At 39.7% G+C, this 20,932-nt stretch overlaps 1 protein-coding gene across 2 annotated transcripts; it reads left to right on the forward strand.

Annotated features, from left to right (window-relative positions):
- The first annotated feature begins 6,298 nt into the window (after positions 1-6,298).
- Positions 6,299-19,975, forward strand: LOC139446050 (CCHC-type zinc finger nucleic acid binding protein-like). Of its 2 annotated transcripts, XM_071227318.1 has the most exons (5): positions 6,299-6,385; positions 8,649-8,798; positions 9,859-9,984; positions 14,287-14,515; positions 15,747-19,975. In XM_071227318.1, the coding sequence occupies exons 2-5, from the start codon at positions 8,663-8,665 to the stop codon at positions 15,859-15,861; spliced, it is 606 nt and encodes a 201-aa protein (XP_071083419.1). In that variant the 5' UTR covers positions 6,299-6,385; positions 8,649-8,662; the 3' UTR covers positions 15,862-19,975. The 2 variants fall into 2 exon arrangements, with proteins under 2 accessions (XP_071083419.1, XP_071083420.1); XM_071227319.1 differs by lacking the exon at positions 9,859-9,984.
- The last annotated feature ends 957 nt before the right edge of the window (positions 19,976-20,932 follow it).

Consider the following 20,932-nt stretch of genomic DNA (forward strand, 5'->3'; position numbering starts at 1 on the left):
ACCATCAGTTCTAGTCAACCATCAGTTCTAGTCAACAACCAACAGTTCTAGTCAACAACCATCAGTTCTAGTCGACAACCATCAGTACTAGTCAACAACCATCAGTTCTAGTCAACAATCATCAGTTCTAGTCAGCAACCAACAGTTCTAGTCAGCAACCAACGATTCCACTCAGCAGCCACCCATCCTAGAGATACTGTTTTTTCAAAGTTTGTCAGTATAGCTTGCCCAGAGAGAATAACCAGGTGACGCGGGTGGCCAAGTAGTCCAACATTCCCAGGCTCATCCTGACAAGGATTCTTGGTTGTCAGCTTTAAAAGGTGCTTAGGGTTGTACAAACGTGATGTGACCTGCAACAGTTGAGGCATTCCTTCCAGAGTACCAAAGATGGTACTTGTTAACTTGCCTTGCGCTCAGCATTAAAGGGGCACTGATCTAACGCAATTCCCCGGACTGGTTGTTGCCATTGTTATTGTTTTTTCTCCCGTGAGTACCCGGATGATACGCAACGCAACTGAGCGTGACCAGACTGGGCTACCGTCTGCAAGGACAGTTAAATAAACTTGGAGGCTGGAGGCAATATTTGTTTTACGCATTTTTGCATAAACACTGATTGGTTAACTGTGATCTATAAAGATTTCGACAAAGGGCGCATGTTAATTAATTTCTTCAACCTAAACAAACAGACAAAAAGAACGGCGGAGCTCATCGGATGTCGTCATTTGGAAATACCCCAGATGGTTATAGTTTAAAACTAAAAAAAGTATCCATGCAGTGAAAGCATTTTCGGATTTCGGATTGCGTCGATTATACGATTACTACTCCCTTGTTGTCATCCACGTTTTCTCGTATAACCCTACCCTTGTGTATTTGTCGTTATTCACTTGATGCTCAGTTAATGAATTTATTACAGGTACAATTAGTGATAGCACCACTTAGATTACCTGACAAAGGTTCCCATTTGGCATTTATTGTGTCTGGGGTAATTATTCAACCTAAATCCAGGTTTGAAGTGAGGTGAAATGTGTGTTATGTAATATGCACGTGACAGCCCAGCAAGAGATGAATGATCAGTTGATTTACTTTTTTTTTGTAAATCAACGGATCGTTCCTAGTCATCAAAGGATTAACAGAAAATACGTTGATTGATTAATCACTGTTATCTTGCACAGTGGATATGTCAAAAGTGAGTGTTTACATGTCTAGGTTTACTAAAACAAAGGGAATACACTCATACCATGGCGTGAAGTGCCCATGTAAAAACAACATACTTTGTTCAAATTGTTAACTGATCATACGTTGATTGATTGATCATTGTTATCTATCACTCAATGGATGTTTTAGGAACCGTGGACGTTATGAAAATAGTTGTCACGTGAGCTTTCTCAGCCGACCCTTGAGACTTGACACCTATGTGAAACACCTGAAACAATCCAAGTGATCAGTTGAGAAACGAACACGGGTTATAATATCCCGAAACGATATATATCTTTTAAAATATTTGATTGTTACAGAGGCATGTGACATCGAATAAGTTTCTTTGTACAGCTGCAGACGAGTGGGATATTGTTCCTTTGTGTGGATATTCACGGATACATTCCTCGAACAAGGAAGCTGCCTAAAATTTATACACATAAATTTGGTAGGTTGTAATTATGGTATTTGCATTTTGTTTTCCTTCGTTTGAACCGATAATTCGTTCTTGTTTCTCTACGTCTTGGTTGGGAAATTCTTCAATGCGCGATAGACGATGTTTTCACAGGTCTTTTCCTTTGTAAGCGTGTATATATTACCGTCAATTTGTAAAATATGATTCTCTCAGGCAATTTATAAAATGTGTAAATATTTCAGTCATTTATTCCAAATTTAAAAATTCCAAAAATTCAATACAAGCAACCCCTAAAAGCCCACTCTTGGGTTGCACACACCACTTTCACCCTTTTCGGAATACACTAAATGGTCCGGCCAGGCCCGTGTGCGAAATACGCTATGTAGTCGGAAAGCGCACGTTAAATCTTCTATATCAGTCAGTCAGTCAGTCATTTTGACTAAAAAATCTGTCCAGATTGATTACGACTATCAAAAGGGCCTACAAACATCACAACAGATTATTATGTAGGATTAGAAGCCAAACAACATAGAAATGTACTTTTCAACGTTTTCAGTCTCTTGGTGATGACATTAAACATCAAAATGTTTGGAATTCGTTATCAAAATAATAGAGATGGAAATGTTTTTCAGCCAATTTGTAAAATAACTGAATATTTAGACGTTTAATAAATATGTTACACATTTTGACAGTAAAATAATATTCACACTATAAAAAAAGCAATGCTCAGGTGAAATATTTACTTTATGTTGCAAGTCAAAATAGTGTAAACGAAAATCGCAAAATTACCAAGCAAGTGACTTATCAAAACTTCGTCACCATTACCGATGCTACCCACAAAGATACCTACATTTCCTTGTTATCTCGAAAACTGTATTTCATTTTGTTGATCAATGTGACCATACGCCCTTATTACTACCGGTATCCATAAAAGTGACTAATGCGCTAACGAATGGCGCAGCGGTTACAGGCCGGCAAAGCCACATTTCGAAAATAGATAGCCCAAATTGATGTGGCTCTCGCGGTAATGGTTATGGTTGCGTGATTGTATAATGTGGCTCTCGCGGCTATGCTGTCAAAACATGCTTTGTGATTCTAACAGGTTACCGTATATAACAAAACAAGTCTTGTTTTCTCATTTAGTATTCAACAAGGATAACATATTCATCAAAACTTTACATTGATGAATATGAATAGCATATGAATATCATAATGGATTTAATGTCATTACTGAATTACTGCAATACATGCATCGATTGCCTTGTACTTCTTTCTTCGTGAAGGTTCTGACCGCTGGTGAGAGAGTCTCAGGACTGCAACCTCTTTGAGTGACTGCTCTCGCTGAAATAGCTTCACTACCTCGTAGATGTTCGGGTGGCACTTCTTGGCAAGTTTCTTTATCTTGTTGTGCCACCCTTCCAAGGGATTGTTGGTACCGTGGCCTTGGTTTTCGAAATGGTTCCAAATCTCTTGCATGAAGGCCCCTCCTTGAACCCAACTGGTTGTCACGTAGTCCATGAAGGCAGTCACAGCAATAATTAGTATAGTGACGGGCAAAGAAAGATATTTTCCCTACTCTGAACACTTCCTACACGATTAATGTGAATGTGAGGTCGTGGCATCCCACAGCGTGGAGCAACACCTCTACGTGAGAACACACTACTTAGACCAGACTATGCAGTGTTAAACTCCACTGAGAACAGAATATCACACCATAAACACATAGGCAAATGTCTTATTGAAAAATTGAAAGCTTTCATCAGAACTTAACGCTCATCAAACTTAAAGTTAAGTATTTGAGGGACAGCTGGATTGTAAACGCTAAAATGTATATACACGTGCATTCTTAACATTCAGACATGCATTATCAACTTCCAAATATCCACAATATAATGTGAACGTTTAGAAAATCAGCCTAGTGAATGATAATCTGCAGAGCATAAAATATGAGTTCTAGTGCCTATTGTAACAATATTTTAAGTCCTGTCACGGTGTGTCAACTCAACGTCGGAGCTATAGAAAATTTAAAGAGAGACGATTATATATGAAGGATTATAATCTGGAATCTGGAATACACATAGCGATTCCTGGCACAGTAAAGGGGCACAACTCTGCACAGTACATTGGTAATATATAACTCGCATGTGTTCTTGATATAGATCAGTTTTTAAAGATTATTTGTGGGATGTGTGAAACTGATTGTTTCTGTGTTATTTTGTGAAGGTCCATCACTAACGGACAAAGTGAATGAGTAAAGTGACTTGAACCAAACTTGAGCTGCCACATTGGCGGAGCCTTGTTAGCTTTTAATGGCGATGATCGCTATCAATTAAAAAAATCGTCCCTGTCCTATTACGAATTCAACATCAACCTCAAGTCGGCCATCGACTAGGCTTAAAGCGACAAGGCTATCTTTTTCCATTGGCCTACGTATTTCGCATTTTCTGACAGTGAAACAGTCGTTAAATATGCCGTATTTTTATTACTTTCAAACTACGGATAAAGTTTACGCAAATGCACTTTATCCCCATTCTTTGCAATCGTCCCGTAAGGTCACATCACATGCATGGAGTTTTGCGCTATCACGACTTCCGCATTGTTTCGAACAAATTGTATTACGAATGTGTCACCTGCAGGGATTCCGGGTCAGAATATGTCCCTAGGCCTTATAAAGTTGCACTAGTTTAATGGTTAAGTTATTCATGGACTATACGTCCCCAGCTACCTATGGTAGTCGTAAGAGGCAACGAAACTGACCGGGTGGTCAGGCTCGGTGACTTGGTTCATCGCATGTCATCGTGTACCCGGACGGCGTGGGACGTCGCCCATGCAGGTAACATACATCTTTCACTGCATGGTTTGCCTGGTCCAGGCTCGACTATGTACAGCCGTCGTCCTACAGCCTAGCGGGAATATTGCTAAGTATTGCGTTAAACAACAAACAAGTGATGTGTAATTAATTCGACTATAAATGTGTTTACTTTGTCTAAATGGATCATACAAAACAACTTTTTGCCACCATATTTTTAATTTAAAGCCTTTTTAAGTCAATGATAATACTTTTCAAGGTTATGATCACACTTTTCAAGGTTATGGTGTATTTTTTAAGGCTTAAAGTAAAGGCCCAAGCCTGTTTTCAATCACACCAGCGTTTCAGTATTAATTATCGATCGAATGACATGCTAATATTTTGATATACATACCTCCGTGCGCAGTTAAAGAAAACAATATATGTCATCTAGTTATTGTACAGCACAGTTATGGTTGCTGAATCAAAATAAGATCTTAAGGTCTTTTAAGGGAAATCAAAATTCGGTTGTTTTTTACAGCCAGTGCGACCTTGCTCGGGTCAAGTTTGTTTGTTTGTTGTTTATATAACGCTGCACTCAGCAATATTCCAGCTATATGGCGGCGGTCTGTAAATAATCGTGTCTGGACCAGACAATCCATTGATTGACATCACGAGCATCGATCCCCGCAATTGGGATGAGGTGATATGCATGATCCAAATCAGCCAGCCTGACCACCCGATCCCGTTAGTCGCCTCTTGCGACATGCATAGTCACCTCTTACGACAAGCACAGTCGCGTTGTTCGAGTCACATTCATGGTGCATAGAGACGGGTTGCCTTCGAGACCCATACGGGTGAATATATATTTTAGAGGGTACGTGTCACACCCCATTTTGGCCCGGCGGATGTCGAGCCCTGTGAAATGGCATTCCGGAAAGTGCAGTTCGCTGGATGCCATGAAATGTTTATCTGATCCAATATTTCAATGTCTAAATATATTTTTTGTCTTTTATCTTGCACAGAGTGACAAACCAATAAAATAGCTAGTCCTATTTTATGCTTATGAGCACGCATGGCCATGCACACTATGTGAAAATTCCAGTGTAATACTGTCCCAGTTGTATACACTGAAATGACTTAAGAGTTCTTAAATTGGACGCCAAGCCAAGTGGTAAGCCGGATGCATCTTGAGGGAGGGGTTTGGCACCATCATTTAAGCCGACAATTAACTCTTTACTAGTCTCGCAAGTAAATGTTGGGCATTCGGCTGCCTTTTGAAAGAAGAATTTGTATATAAGCTGTTATAAACATTTCCATAGTAAATTAACCAGGTGTATTAAGATAGGATAAATAATAGTTAATTGTGTCTGAAGTGTTATGTGAAATAGAATTATAACACTGTAAGTAATAACACTTTCACTTCCTTGTAAAAAAAACCTCTCCATTTCTAAGGCGTTACACGTTTCGATATATTTCTTTGTCAGATATTACATCTTTCAAACATTTCTTCACAAGGAAATCCTTTAGATGTATTAATATGACAGAAAAATTTATATTTTTCAGACAAGGAAAATGTCATAATAGGTCATATTTTCATATGACAGCAGACATTCTCGGCGGATTTTTGGTTGTAGGTCTTCGGGTCTTATTAGCGTTTGCGTGTGTAATTGAAATGTGAGGATATTTTTGGAAACAGGCCCCGCCCACCTGTAATGACGTCACCGATATCGTGAAGTCGGTCAAGGTGGTGTTTTCTTCCAGCAAGGGTCTATCGTCCTGTCGGATAACTATGTTGGGTCAATCAATCACATTTATGCACAAAGTGCTCTTACCGGTGCGTGAGGACGATGGGAGACGTGCGCAAACTAGCTTAGATTCGTGTGCAAAATGTGTAATCTTCAGAAACAAGAGAAGCAAACCGTGTGCAAAACATATAAACGACGCGCGAAAATAAGCGTGGTGAGGGGAGGTCTAGGTGTTTGTGGGTGAGTTTTTCGTCGTTGTCACATATAGTAACATTACTGAAATACGAAATATGCTTCAGTGCATCCGATATCATAATTGTTTTGTCGTAATAAAGTTTCTGTGAAGCGTCATCATCTCGTGTTGATCGTGTTTGTATCGTAAAAATTCTCGTGGCCATTTTTCATGTTTTTCACGATGTGGTTCAACCTTGCGTGCCATATACACTTCAAGGAACGTGCCTAACATCGGTACATTAGATCAAACAGTGGGATGTTATATAGTAAACTGGGATATGAGTATTAACTTAACTGATAGTTGGTGACAATTGTCAAATAAGCGTGTAAAGTGTTGACGAGTGGTGAACACGTTTGAGGAAGTCGGTCAGGGAGTGGGTTGTTCCCCCTTTCTACATCTTAATAATCACTACACGTTTGTTTGAACATCACGAAACAAAGTGTTTAAATTTACTACGGAAAATCTCATGATTTATTTAGATCAGTTGGTTTTTTTTGGTCGGGATTCGGGGCCGGGACGCGTATCAATATTTCGCTGCTCCACGTGACAAAAGTTGTAACACATGCCCCACGTGAGAATGGCGCGGGGCCCTCTTTAGGCGATTTGTAATTTTTGTCTCAATGAGGTCAGCAATCTGTGTCACCCTGTGTGAGATATGATGAAATTGATTGAGCATGTGTAATTTCAGGTCTTTTTGGTGTGAAAGATTTACTCATAATGACATGTAGACATCTTATGTTTTAACAACCCTTAGAAGACCCCACAATATGCCCGAGACTTGTAAAATGCCAAGAAACTGAAATTAGTTGCGAAGGTGTGTCCCGAAAGTGCAAAACTCGTAAATGCCTATCCTCTCTAAATTGTTAAAGCAAGCAGTCAATTACTCTTTGAACAGTGTCTTGATACGTTAAAGTTACACGTTGTACAACTTTACATAGCTGACAACGCTAATGAAAGAGTGAACTAATAAAAGCACTCGTGTTGAAACCATACGATAACTCAATACAAAAATTCTACATCAATTGGAAATGAATGGATGATTATGCAAATTGAAAATAGGATTGCATTAATCCATTGGCCTAATTCAGTGTCGAGGTCCTGTTGGCTCACTGATTATGGACTATACCAATATGCCAAAAACAATTATGGAGACAGAATGAGAAAGAATATTTTGAAATTACATGAATGCTTCCACATCTGACATGGTTAGCTAAGCTTGCTACTACTACATGGCTACTTTTAGAGCTGAAAATCATGGTAGATATGCCTAATATCCAGATAATATATTGAGTATTGTATGTACTCGCATGTCATTCACATTGGATATTGATAGTTTTCTGTGGGTATTCATAGAATTTTTACATTATTGGGTCCAGTGTATTGAGTTTAGTAAACGGTTGAGAAGACGTTTTTTAAAATATCTTCTTAGCATTTCTAACTCTTACAGTATTAATAAGTGAGGTGTTGCACACCTGTGCTCAACACATTGCAGTAGAATTCACATTCATGGGGTTATGGTGACCCGTGAAGCTCTGGGGGTAGAATAGGTCTTGCCGTAAAAGGCGACTATGATTGTCGCAAGAGGCGACTAATGGTATAAGGTGGTCTGGCTCGGTTGATGCATGTCATCGTATCCCAATTGCGTGGATCAGTGCTCATGTCAATCACTGGATTGTCTGGTACAGACTCGATTATTTACAGACCGCTGTCATCATGGTCATATAGCTGGAATATTGGTGAGTGCACCATTAAACAACCAAAAATACAAATCATGGGGTTATAGTGATTTAGCTTGGATATTTTATGCAAATATGCAGCCTACCTGGAGCTTTGACCGAGTGGATTTGTGTCAGTGTGTGCTCATGCTTTCCTCCATGGCTTTGCCCAGCTCGTTGTTTCATTATCTGCACCCTGTGAGGGCTGTTAAACTGCAGACCATGCTGCCAGCAACATAAAGAATTCCATCTCCGGGTCAACCTCACAGCGCCAATATGTGTCTTCTTCAAACTAAACATATGGAATAATTGATGGCATTTAGAATTGTCAAATGTATTTTACCTTAAGAAAGTTTTCTAGTTTGAAGTTGTATCCAACACAGGTAATGACTCAGTATGTTTAAGGCATTTGCTACATTGTGGTCGTTGATAAGACATGGTATTTTTTTGGCATTTATTACACTCTGTAAGACATGGTATGTTTAAGTTATTACACTGCACATAATACACAGAAGGTTTAAGGCATTTATTACACCCCTGGATACTGTTGCAGAGGTGTTGAGGAGGATGAGCTCAGACAAATGTTACAAGTGCGGAATACGGGGACACTTCGCCCGAGAATGTAAAAGTGATGGGGGAAGCGGTGGTGGTGGCGGCGGCCGTGGAGGTGGTGGCCGGGGACGAGGAAGAGGCCGTGGTGGAGGTAAGCTTCAGTTTGTGGCTTTGAAGAAAGAAACATTGTTATTGAACCCTAAGGGATTTTCATACACATCATTTGATAAGGTTTTGCTTTCCCCTGAAACTCCCTTTCATTCATTCACTCTGCACTTCAATCCTATGAAAATGCAAGTCCTTCCATTTGTTGGGATTTGTTAAACTTTCGAAAGTTACTTATGATTAAGCAAATCTGCTTAAGAACATAAGTAAGCTGATTTTACATATAGATATTTGTAAAAATGGTTCCTTAGATGTGAAAGTCAATACGAACATGTGAGTCCTTCCATTTGTTGGGATTTGTTAGCTTTTGAAAGTTACTTGTGATTGCTGCTCTAAAGCAAATCTGTTTTAGAAAATATGGAAAGTGCTGTTTTCATATGGATATTTTGAAAAGATGGTTCCTTAGACATGAGAAAATCAAAACTTGTGTTTACACTTATATGTAGTCCTTATCAAAAGCAGTCTATTTGTTTGGACTTCCAAATCCAAGTGTGCTCATCGCAACAGAAGGTATGCATTGGTCACTCACTGTATCACTGTATTGAATGTAATGTTGACTATCCACCTCAGTTGGTTGTCAGAAACTTCTCTTGATACGAGAAAATGTCCATGATATTTGTTGGACAAGTATGTGAAGGAAGTTCAGCCTTTGGATATTGTCTGTGATCATTACAGCTACGATTGAGTATGAAAGTTCATTGATACAAGTATGATATTTCTGGAGTTACTATCAAACCAAGCAGGAAAGTAATGTTCTAGCATATTATGACCGATTGAGACAATGTTTTATTCTTAGACTTTCAGATGGCTTTGATAAGAGACATAAATCCAACATTCTTCAGTAATATTGTGTCACGAGTATAAAGCAGACCCAAAAAAGAAAGACATTGAATTTACCAATTTTTTACATATCTTTATTGTAACAAAAAAGGGAAAATTCAGTGAGGTGGTCGGTTTTACATTTTCTGCTTTTGGCTGGATAATTTTGAATAAGCACTTGTTTTTGTTAAATCCTGGGTTTAGAGAGCCTCTGTGCTTTATTTCAGATAAATGCTTCAAGTGCTCTGGTTACGGTCACTTTGCCCGCGATTGTAAGAACAACTCGGAGCGCTGCTATAAATGTAATTTACTAGGCCACCTTGCGAAGGATTGCGAGAGCAATCTTGATTCAGGTAATCAGGCTTTACATTGTCCAGTTTGGTGAATGTAGCAGTAGAATCTGGCTAAGTTTAAAAAGTGCACCATTGCAAATACTGCCGTCGCTAGACCAGTTGCTAACACTATATAGTTAGGGGTCAGTTACGATTATATTCTAGTGGGTAGACTACTTGATAAAGCTCATCATGCCAAAATTCAGGGTTTTGTCCCCATAGGAACCACTCTGACTGTGGTAATGCATAAACCTTTTCTGGCAATTAATTTCTTGCTCAGTTATTAGTCTTGGTTCAGACTTTTCTTTTCTGAAACCTTAGATCCAAGACCGAGGTGGCGTTGTCCAAGGTGATCTTTGCGCTAAGGGGGATCGTAACTCCCATACATTTTCATAGACTTGCGACACTCCAGGGATTTATGTAGACCTGCTCACAGACCAATATTCAGCCCCATATCTGCAGCAAATGATCATAAAAAAAATCCCATTTGACATAAAATTTCTTATTTCTTAAATTTAAGAAAATAGGAATTGTAAAAAATCAAATTTTGAACAAAATCATGTTATGTTTTCCCAATTTGCCTGCCAAGGACACTTAGTTTAGAACTCTAGATAAATCCCTCTAGTCATAACGCCAAGGTTGTTTTGTACACATCACCTCAAGCTTGTGTCAAATAACTTGCCTATGGACACTTTTGGTCTGAAAGGTTTGACCAACATACAAATTATGATACAATTATGTAGATTTCTCACAGATGACTTGAGTCCTGCTTTGGACTAGCGACTATAGTTCCTGCACTGGTGCACTTTGTGGAAATTAATGAAGGGCAAACAGCACTAGATGTATAAATTTTTGTTGTGACAAGTTGTGGGTTTTGTTGGTAGTAAATTAAGTTTCTTTTGTGTCTATTTTGGTTGTATTTTGTTATCAGTGTTAGTTGGATAGTTCTCATATCTCAGCTTTGCCTTTGCTTGTGTAGTCTCGTGTACAGCCATTGAAATTTTTATGCAATCAAATTTGTTGGACAAGTCGAGTATCCAGTGATGAAATGCATTCCCATTTCTTTCTGATGCGCACATGCTTAGTTGTCTACCTTCTGAAGTTTCAACACTATGATCAGTATGGTGGGACACATTTATTCCCCTTTCCTACCACTGCTTTTCGAAGTGAAATGACCCAGCCTCCCTTCCCATTTCCACGGTAGTTCACTACCACTAGGTCTTTACTCTTCCTATATGTTTCTGGGTACTGTGACCCCAGAGCAGCCAAGCTGCAGGATTACAGCATTTTTTAATAATTGTTTTATGATTTCAAACCAACAGGACTCTTCTCAAAGAAGTTCAAACTTGTGAAACTTCACAAGCGACTTTGCTTTTTGAAATCATTATTGTTTCCAAACTGAACAAGGGGCGGTCGGGTAGCCTAGTGGTTAAAGCGTTCGCTTGTCACGCCGAAGACCCGGGTTTGATTCCCGACATGGGTACAATGTGTGAAGCCCATTTCTGGTGTTCCCCGCCGTGATATTGCTGGAATATTGCTAAAAGCGGCATAAAACCATACTCACTCACCCAAACTGAACATGCCAAATAACATAAGTTGAATCTTGCATTTTCAGCATAAGTCAAATAAATACCTGTGATTTCTTGTTTCTTGTTTCTGTAACTGTCTAATAACGCATGTTTGGGGATACAACTATGCTTCTAGAGATCTACATATTATCACGACAATACCTACAGACTGTTGTAATACAAGCCACGACGTTGCAGTGTGGATATGAGGGAAGAGAAGGTCCTCGCTAACTCATGCATATCCTGTTATAAACAGGTTTTAGTCCACTAGTCCTTACAATGATAACATGTGGCAAAACCCTTAAAAAGGGCATATTTCCAGTAGTCCTTATGACACCTTAACTACTGGCCAGATTGGCAAGGACTAAAGGATGAGTGCCAATTTCTAATGTTGCATATTGTAACAGCCAACTTCATAAGACATGTACTACACAATATCTTTCTAGCCTATGAACAAGCAAGCAAACAAATATGAGCCATTATCCTTGGATTGTACATGTAAGAGCTTTTCAATGTTAGAACAGTCTCCCACTTGAGCCACATGAGCGAAGTAAAGACTTTCAGTGTTTTACGTTTAGTGGTAATTACCAATTTTTTACCGTAAAATTAGATTTGGACTGGTAATTCATAGGTAGTATTTCAAGTTGCCAGTCCATGGGGACTGGCAGTTTTAAGAGCCTGCAAACACTGATGGGTGTCGTAAACTTAGCTAATAGCAGACCATATGACAACACTAAAATGTATGAAAAATGGTAAGAGCAAATTTTGGGCGAGTGGACTCAAAACTGTTTGGCTATGTTATCCTGGGGCACTGTGATGTTCCTGACATATTGTTCCAAATGGCTCTCACCCCACATGGACTGATCGTTGTTATGTTCCTACATGGACTGATCGTTGTTATGTTCCTACATGGACTGATCGTGGTGCCTTGTCCCCACATGGACTGATCGTGGTGCCATGTCTCCTTATGGACTGATCGTGGTGCCATGTCTCCTTATGGACTGATCGTGGTGCCTTGTCCCCTTATGGACTGATCGTGGTGCCTTGTCTCCTTATGGACTGATGTGGTGTCTTGTCCCCACATGGACTGATCGTGGTGCCATGTCTCCTTATGGACTGATCGTGGTGCCATGTCCCCACATGGACTGATCGTGGTGCCATGTCCCCACATGGACTGATCGTGGTGCCATGTGTCCTTATGGACTGATCGTGGTGCCATGTGTCCTTATGGACTGATCGTGGTGCCTTGTCCCCTTATGGACTGATCGTGGTGCCATGTATCCTTATGGACTGATCGTGGTGCCATGTATCCTTATGGACTGATCGTGGTGCCATGTTTCCATATGGACTGATCCTGGTGCCATGTCCCCACATGGACTGATCGTGGTGCCATGTCTCCTTATGGGCTGATCGTGGTGCCTTGTCTCCTTATGGACTGATCGTGGTGCCATGTGTCCTTATGGACTGATCGTGGTGCCATGTCTCCTTATGGACTGATCGTGGTGCCATGTCTCCTTATGGGCTGATCGTGGTGCCTTGTCTCCTTATGGACTGATCGTGGTGCCATGTGTCCTTATAGACTGATCGTGGTGCCATGTCTCCTTATGGGCTGATCGTGGTGCCATGTCTCCTTATGGACTGATCGTGGTGCCATGTCTCCTTATGGACTGATCGTGGTGCCATGTCTCCTTATGGACTGATCGTGGTGCCATGTTTCCTTATGGGCTGGTCGTGGTGCCATGTTTCCTTATGGACTGATCGTGGTGTAAGGTCCTCACATGGACTGATCGTGGTGCCATACCCCCACATGGATTGATCGTGGTGCCCTGTCAATACATGTACTGATCGTGGCGCTATGTTCCCTTATGGACTGATCGTGGTGCCATGTCCCCTTATGGACTGATCGTGGTGCCATGTCCCCACATGGACTGATCGTGGTGCCATGTCCCCACATGGACTGATCGTGGTGCCATGTCCCCTTATGGACTGATCGTGGTGCCATGCCCATTATGGACTGATCGTGGTGCCATGCCCCTTTATGTACTGATCGTGGTGCCTGTCGGCTTCTAACTTATTACAACACACACCATAAACAAACTCCAACTGTTTCAATTTTCTCTGAATGGCTGCACATGTGCGAGGTGTTGTTCACTTTCTCCTTGTTATCCCAACTCGTCACGCTAACACATTTAGCCGTGGGCCGCTTTATCACTAACGGACAGAATGCATCAGAAGTCTCATATTGTCATAATGAGCTCACACTTTTTATGAGAAATTTCATTTGTCAATATTTCACAATATTTATGCTATGAACATTAAAAACTCTCTGCTTTTTTAACACTGGTTGCCAGGGTTACTGTACCACATACTGTCTGCTGGTGTTGTGAAATATCAAGTTCTCAGGTTAAATTTGGTTGCAAATATTTGTTGTTGCATCTTGCCAATAATGGGCAAACTCCTGTATTGACAACTTTCTGAATGTGAAAATGTTGGATGTTTTTGTACCATATTCCATGTATTCAATGTTCGAAATTATGCATTACGGGTTATTACGTCCCAGGTTATGTGTTAACCTTAATGTTAAAGATTTAGAGACTCCTTTGTTTAATGTACTATAACAAAACACTTGAGTGACCGCAGAACCCCATTGAATTTCGAACATTGAATCCCCACAGAAATAGATAATGAAACCTTTCAATATGATCATAAGGTGAGTGTAAGCACTGTTGAACTATCCTGCTTGTGTCTGCTTCAGGGTCCTGCTATAACTGTGGCAAAACTGGCCACATCCAGCGCGACTGCACAGAGCCTGTGACCAAGAGTTGCTACAACTGTGGCAGCCCAGGACACATTGCTCGGGACTGCACCAGCCAAGTGGTTGGGGATTCTCCAAGCAGACGTGACAAGAAGTGCTACAACTGTGGCGATTCTGACCATCTGGCCAGAGACTGTCCCCAGTCAGAGAAAACTGGAAATTGCTACAGGTTGGTTGAAGACAATTTAATATTTATCAGGGGGCATGGGTAGCCCAGTTGCTGAAAGTGCTGCAATTTGCTGTGCAGAGTTGCATCCCTTGGGCACACCAAAACTCTACATGTGGTTTTGAATCCTGGTTCGCCCTGATTGTTTCTAGGTTCGAGGCACCATACCCATGCAGGAGTAGTAGTCACAAAAGTAGTCTGGAAATCTCTTTTGCGATAACTATTGATATTTAAAGCAACTATTGCGATAAATATCGATAGTTTAAGCAACTATTGCGATAAATATCAATAGTTTTCAGTGTATCATTTTAGATGGATTTTAGAGTTGAATTAAACCTTGGAACCGAAGTTTCCTTTGAATGTGAGAACGACAACAACAAATGAAAAGTACATATGAGATATGACTTACTTGTTTTTTTCTTTACCCTGATAATTTAAGAAATAGTGCATTACATGTATTTTATTGATATTGTAAATACAATCAAAACTATCGATATTCTTAATGAAATCAATACTATTGATCGGAGACTGATTTGACAATTGATTTATTTACTTTAAGTGCTTACTAATAGCAATATATTGATACTACGATTTATTGTAATAACTCTTGTAGTGATCATCTGATGCCTGCATTACTTCGAGCTTTCTTCCCACATTGAGCTCACACGCCTTGATATAACTTGAATACTGTTCAAAGCTGTGTTTAACCAAACTAACACACTCACCCACATATAGTTTTCAATCACTGGATGGTCTAGTCCAGCCTTGATTATTTACAGATGGCCGTCTTCGCTGGAATATTGCTGAGTGCGGTATTAAACAACAAACACAATGTAAAGTTTTCATGTAATGTGAGGCAAAGTTTAAAGTGAATTGGATTTCCATTGAATTGATTCAATATTTTTAGGATGGCGCAATTTTTCTTTTGTTTCGCTTTTATTTATTTAAACCTGTTTCAAGCATCTATGTACATAACTGGGAACGGAGGTAATTTAGAATAAAACTGTTTGGTATTTAATTTCTTATAAAACCTCTTGAACTATAAACTAGAGACCAAAATATCTAAGACAAAATTTATTAACATGATTAATTCAGACTTTAGACAAGCTCATCGTTAAAACAAGGTAAGCAGTTGACCTGATTGTATGAACTTCAAAATGGGCATTTTATTTCCTTATTAGGCACAATTGGATTGATTGTCTTGATAATACATCCCCCATTACTTCGTCCGCAGATGTGGTCAGGCTGGCCACTTTGCCCGCGAGTGCCCCGAAGAAGAGGAGCCAGAAGTCACTTGCTACCAGTGTCAGAACAAGGGCCATGTAGCTCGCAACTGCCCTGAGGCCTAAACGGGGGCTTTGCTGGGGCGGAGAGAGACTGGAACTGCACCACCTATCCATCCGGGGTTCACCCACATGGTCCACAATCAGCGTTGTTTGTTTTGAAAATTTGGTTAGGTTTGTTAATTGCTATACCTTAATTCAGGGTTTGGGGAGTTTGACGTCATGTCCTGAGTATTCTTTATGTTCAATTGAAACTGTCCATGAGTTTTTATATGTGTGGGTTACATTGAATTGTGATTGGACTACGAATTTCTTGACCATGTGGGTAACACGGAAGGAGCACAATGTCCCTGTCGAAGCGTACCGTCTGGTTGAGGATGACGGGGGAGGTGTATTGACCCCTGTCCATGCCAGGTTCCACCCCAGTAGGTTGCTGGTGTTGTAGTGTGCATATTTTCTGAATATTGAAAGGTCTGCATGTAAAATGCACATCAATTTTCGTGTTGTTGCCAGATGCATACATCGTCATCTTGTCTTGTGCTTCACGGGTCGTCACGTATGAGACCCAGACTAGAGAGCTCGCGTGTTTACCCAGGTTTAAGGTCCTTTCCTTTGTGTTTCAATTATGATCCAATTGTATGTAGAGCTGCAGACAAATTGAACAATTTTCGTCCCCCGGTTCCGAATTTGTACCCTTTAAATAAAACTCTACTCAAACAAAATCTATTTTCTTCATCCCTGTTTGCTTCGATTGGTGTAAAGTTTCAAGGCAACATAAAATGCCTTTAGTTAAATGGTTATGGAATATTTATTATGACCTTTGAATCCTTTGTCTGCAGCAGATGTGATTGTTATTTCATGATTATTATGCTCATTCTCGCCACTGGGAAACGAATGGAATTAACAGAAATGACCAACCATGTGGTTTGGAAATGACATTGTCCCAGTCAGGTTTTGTGCTTTTCTTTAGTTATCAACTCGCTGTTTATTTCTGTATTTTGAACCTTTTGTCTGTCAACTTCTCTGTTGATTCCCGTTGGTCAGTTTTCGGAAGTGGCAAGCAGGTGGCGTTTACCTCGTGGCCGTGCATGCATCAGACGCTGAGGTGTAGTGCGCTAGGATAGCACACTATGGAGGAAGGGGCAGAGGGAAGGAGCCGTCATGGCAGGAAGGGTAGATTGCTCAATGTAGTGAAAAAGTATTGCAGTGGAGAGATCAGATGTTTGAATCAGTCAATGCAATTGAGATATTGGCTATATAATCAATATAGTACATTTGGAGGGGTCGTGGGTGTCATTATCAAAATCATTTATTTGGAGGGAGAAGGATGAACTGTTTTGGTACTTATGTACTTAAGACACCCAGAAAAACTTTTTTTTTTCCTTTGGTCCAAGGGGTGACATGTCCTGCCACCTTCCATTGTTTGCATCCATATTGCTGCGCTTGTATTACCAGGCAGCCAGTGCTGAAGTTGCTTCTTGTTCACTGGACTTCTTACATTGTCGTGTCTGGCTGACGTAGTCGAGAGAGTGTTATTACTATTTCCCAGAGGTTTGAGTGTTTATTACTGTTTATTTGACCCCTTCACTCCGAGTGAAGGAGCAGACCCCATTCCATTCTCACTGTGTTGCGTTAATGATGGGGGCTCAGCCTTAGAAATTCTACCAAATATTGCCCCGATCCATAAAACATACTTGTTCTTGACATGTACAATTTGAGTAATTTGAAACAAGTTCTTTCTACTTTGAATTCTGAACAGATTAATTCTCAAAGCTTTATAAATATAAAGATTGTTTACAGTGTTGCTATGACAAATAAGCTGAATTGATTCAATTATGTTTATTGAAAACAATTAAAATCATTCTTTTTTGGGGTTATCTTGGAGTGGACGAAGCTACCCAATGAGGTCTTGTGAAATCAATTTTGCACTGGTTTAAGTGACTTGGTAAACCAAAAAATGAATTTCTCGGGCTGGGTGCTCGGGATTAGTCTCTACACAAGGGAAGAAATTCATGGTTCCGAAGTATGCTTTCAAAGTATGCTTTCAATGGCCAATCTATTGAGATGAACATTGGTCAAAATGTTTTCCTTCCACATGTAGGACAAAGAGACTTAATCCCGAGGCCCCATGACAGGCAATGGAGGATCAAACGTCGATCTTGTTGTAAGAGCTTTACCCATCATGCATTTTGGAGGCATCTCTCAGGGTTGACACAGAGACGCATCGTTGTGGAAAAAGAACCATCACTTCACAGATGGCAGCACATGGAATAAAATTAATAAAATTAAGATCCTCACCTTTTAAATTTGTAAGGGATAAATGCATGTATTTGTTCTGATTTGGAATTTCTTTGTTTTCGGAAAAATTCTACATATTTATAGCTAAGGCCAAAATGACTTCGGTGTCCTTGGAAAAATGAGAACATTGTACTGGCTGGATACCTTAAACATAGGCAAGTGGCCAATCCTTTTCCAGCAATGATTTCAGTTTGTCCGTATCTTGTTTGGTCATATGAACTAATCGTGGTCCACCTGTATCTGCTGCCCAACTTTGTTGTGATGGTTTTCGAGGGCACCACAAGCTTCTCTTCAACCAAGTATATGGTGAACAATGTTTAAATTTGAAGAATTCGTTGTATGTTACATTTTTCTTGCTTGAGATGAGGTGTTAGTCAGAGGTCTGTGAAATCAAAGGCAGCATAGAAGAAGAATTGAGGTGAAACAGAAACAGTCCGAGACCTCCACCGGCATATTTCCATTGTACCAGCTGGTAGGAGAGAAGTCGGGACTGAGTACCAATAGTCAAAACAGCATATTTTTCAGTAAAAATGGTCAAAAGAATTTTACTTGAAGTGTTATGCACAAGACACATTGTTTGGAACCTTTTGATACAAGCATTGTTGGTATATTAACCTCCAATCCATCCGTATCTACAAAATGTGTAAATAACATTTCTAGACAAGATTTAATTGAGCTTTATTCTTTTTTTCATTGCTGTTCAATTTGAAAGTGGGTTCACACGTCTGGACCCTAAAGGTAACATGTATGTTTGTCATAGAAGCGCTTGTCAAGGTGTTATATCTACTGTAAATGACAGTGTAAATGTCACAAGGTGAAATGTTTGAAAAATATCTTGAGGTTTCATGTGCACTCAAAACTATTTTTTATTTTGGTGAATTACAAGAAGTGCATTGATCTATGCATGAAACTTAGTTTGGAGTTTTCTAGTAGAGCCTTAAAGGTGCTATGTCGCATCGTCATGGAATGGCGGAGTCTTAACACAAATGAACTGTCAACATATGTCCTGTGCATGTTTTGTATAGATAAAACACTTAAAAGTACGGAAGACGGATGATTTGTGGATTTCAACTATCTTTGTTCTGTCAGTCCAACATTTTGATATGGATACAAGTACCTTTACGAAGTGACTAGGAAAAGGACCAATGTTATGATCATGTTGACTTTGTGTAGACTTGGCTATTCCATCTGGACGATCGACTTGAATAGCTACAGGTTGTTTAGACAGAAGTTTACAATCTCAGGGTATAGTAATATTAATCTGAGAATAATCTCAGCAGCAATTATCAGGCTGGTGAAACAACATTGAGGTGGTACTGCAAGTTTACATTTTAATCGGCTGCTGAATTTCTAGGCGATGAAAACATAAGTATTGAACATTTTGCAAATCAAATTGTACACATTATCATTGTTAGATCATTTGTGAACTTTGGATGCCAACATTTTCAGTCCACTGATTTCTTTTAACAAATTATTTTCTCGCTGTCATTTACAGCTAATTTCTAACAAATTGTAAATGGTAAACAGTTCCTAAAGGAACTAGTACACATTTGATGTGCCTGAATACAATTGCAAAATAATTTATTCATTTCCATTTCCTACTTGAAACCAAAGCCAAAGATGAATGGTACACCATAGACCACAATATTCATCATTCATATCTTGCAGTATTTCATGTTTCTGTAAAGGTCACTAGGTGACCTCGTTTAGCTATTTCAAAGCATTCTCTGTGCCATTTGCCGATACGGCAGCCATATTTGAGGTTTAGGAGGTGGTTTGGTGAACTAAGTTGTCTCCCCTTTTGGGGGGAGACAACTCATGGCAGCTGCTATCTGTAATGAAGAGAGAGGGGGAGTTTTGTAAATAAAGTGTTTATAATACACTCTGCATTCTTCTTTGCTTCTTCAAATCACAGTTCTGATGTACTTGTAGCAAACAGTTCGAAGTCTGCCTCCTAGAGTGCATGAGCTGTGGAGCTTGTCCGAACGCCTTTAATTTATTCTGAAGAGGAAGCTAGCTGACAATGGCTGAAGTGAGTTTGTCATAATCGGGTTGTCCTTGATTTTCAGCGTTGACAACCCAAAGCTTAATGGTTCCGTCAATACATTACTTGCATTCTAACTGAACAGAGTTGAAATTTGTGGTACGTTTTCCTATCTCTACATTTCAGTCATTCTTTAAAGACGTTGGACACAATAAGTGAAACCCACTACAACGCTCTTGAGATGTAACATGAAGAGAGTGTATAGTATACTTGTACCGAATATAAAAAAAACAATACCTTTTCATGCTATATTTTGTTGTAGGTGTCGCCCACGTATAGTTGGGTAGGCCTCAAATGACATGATTTACCATCACCATAAAAAAAAATTGCTTACGCTGACTCCTTGAAACACATTAACCTAATAGTGTAATTAAACTTCCTTTGTAGTATTTATTACTATTTTGGTAAAAATACATACAAGTATGGTGAAAAATGGACCAAAGATAGGAACAATCGAGGGAAAATAACATTCATTGTGGCTCTTGTATCAAAAGAGCAAGTACTCATGTAAATAGTTATAGGCAGGTTTGATGTTCTACAATGCTTTTTGTTTATCCATTAATAGCAATTGATAAATCATAAATAGCTATGCTTCTCGTACCAAAAAAAAAGAAGAATATTTTAGAAATTCTCGGAGGAGAATACAATGAGTGAGTGTGGTTTTACGCCGCTTTTAGCAATATTCCAGCAATATCACAGCGGGGGACACCAGATATAGGCTTCACACATTGTACCCATGTCAGGCATCGAATCCGGGTCTTTGGCGTGACGAGCGAACGCTTTAACCACAAGGCT

The sequence above is a fragment of the Haliotis cracherodii genome, unplaced genomic scaffold (genome assembly GCF_022045235.1).
Source record: "Haliotis cracherodii isolate W230 unplaced genomic scaffold, xgHalCrac1.p SCAF_6, whole genome shotgun sequence".
Lineage (NCBI taxonomy): Eukaryota > Metazoa > Mollusca > Gastropoda > Lepetellida > Haliotidae > Haliotis > Haliotis cracherodii.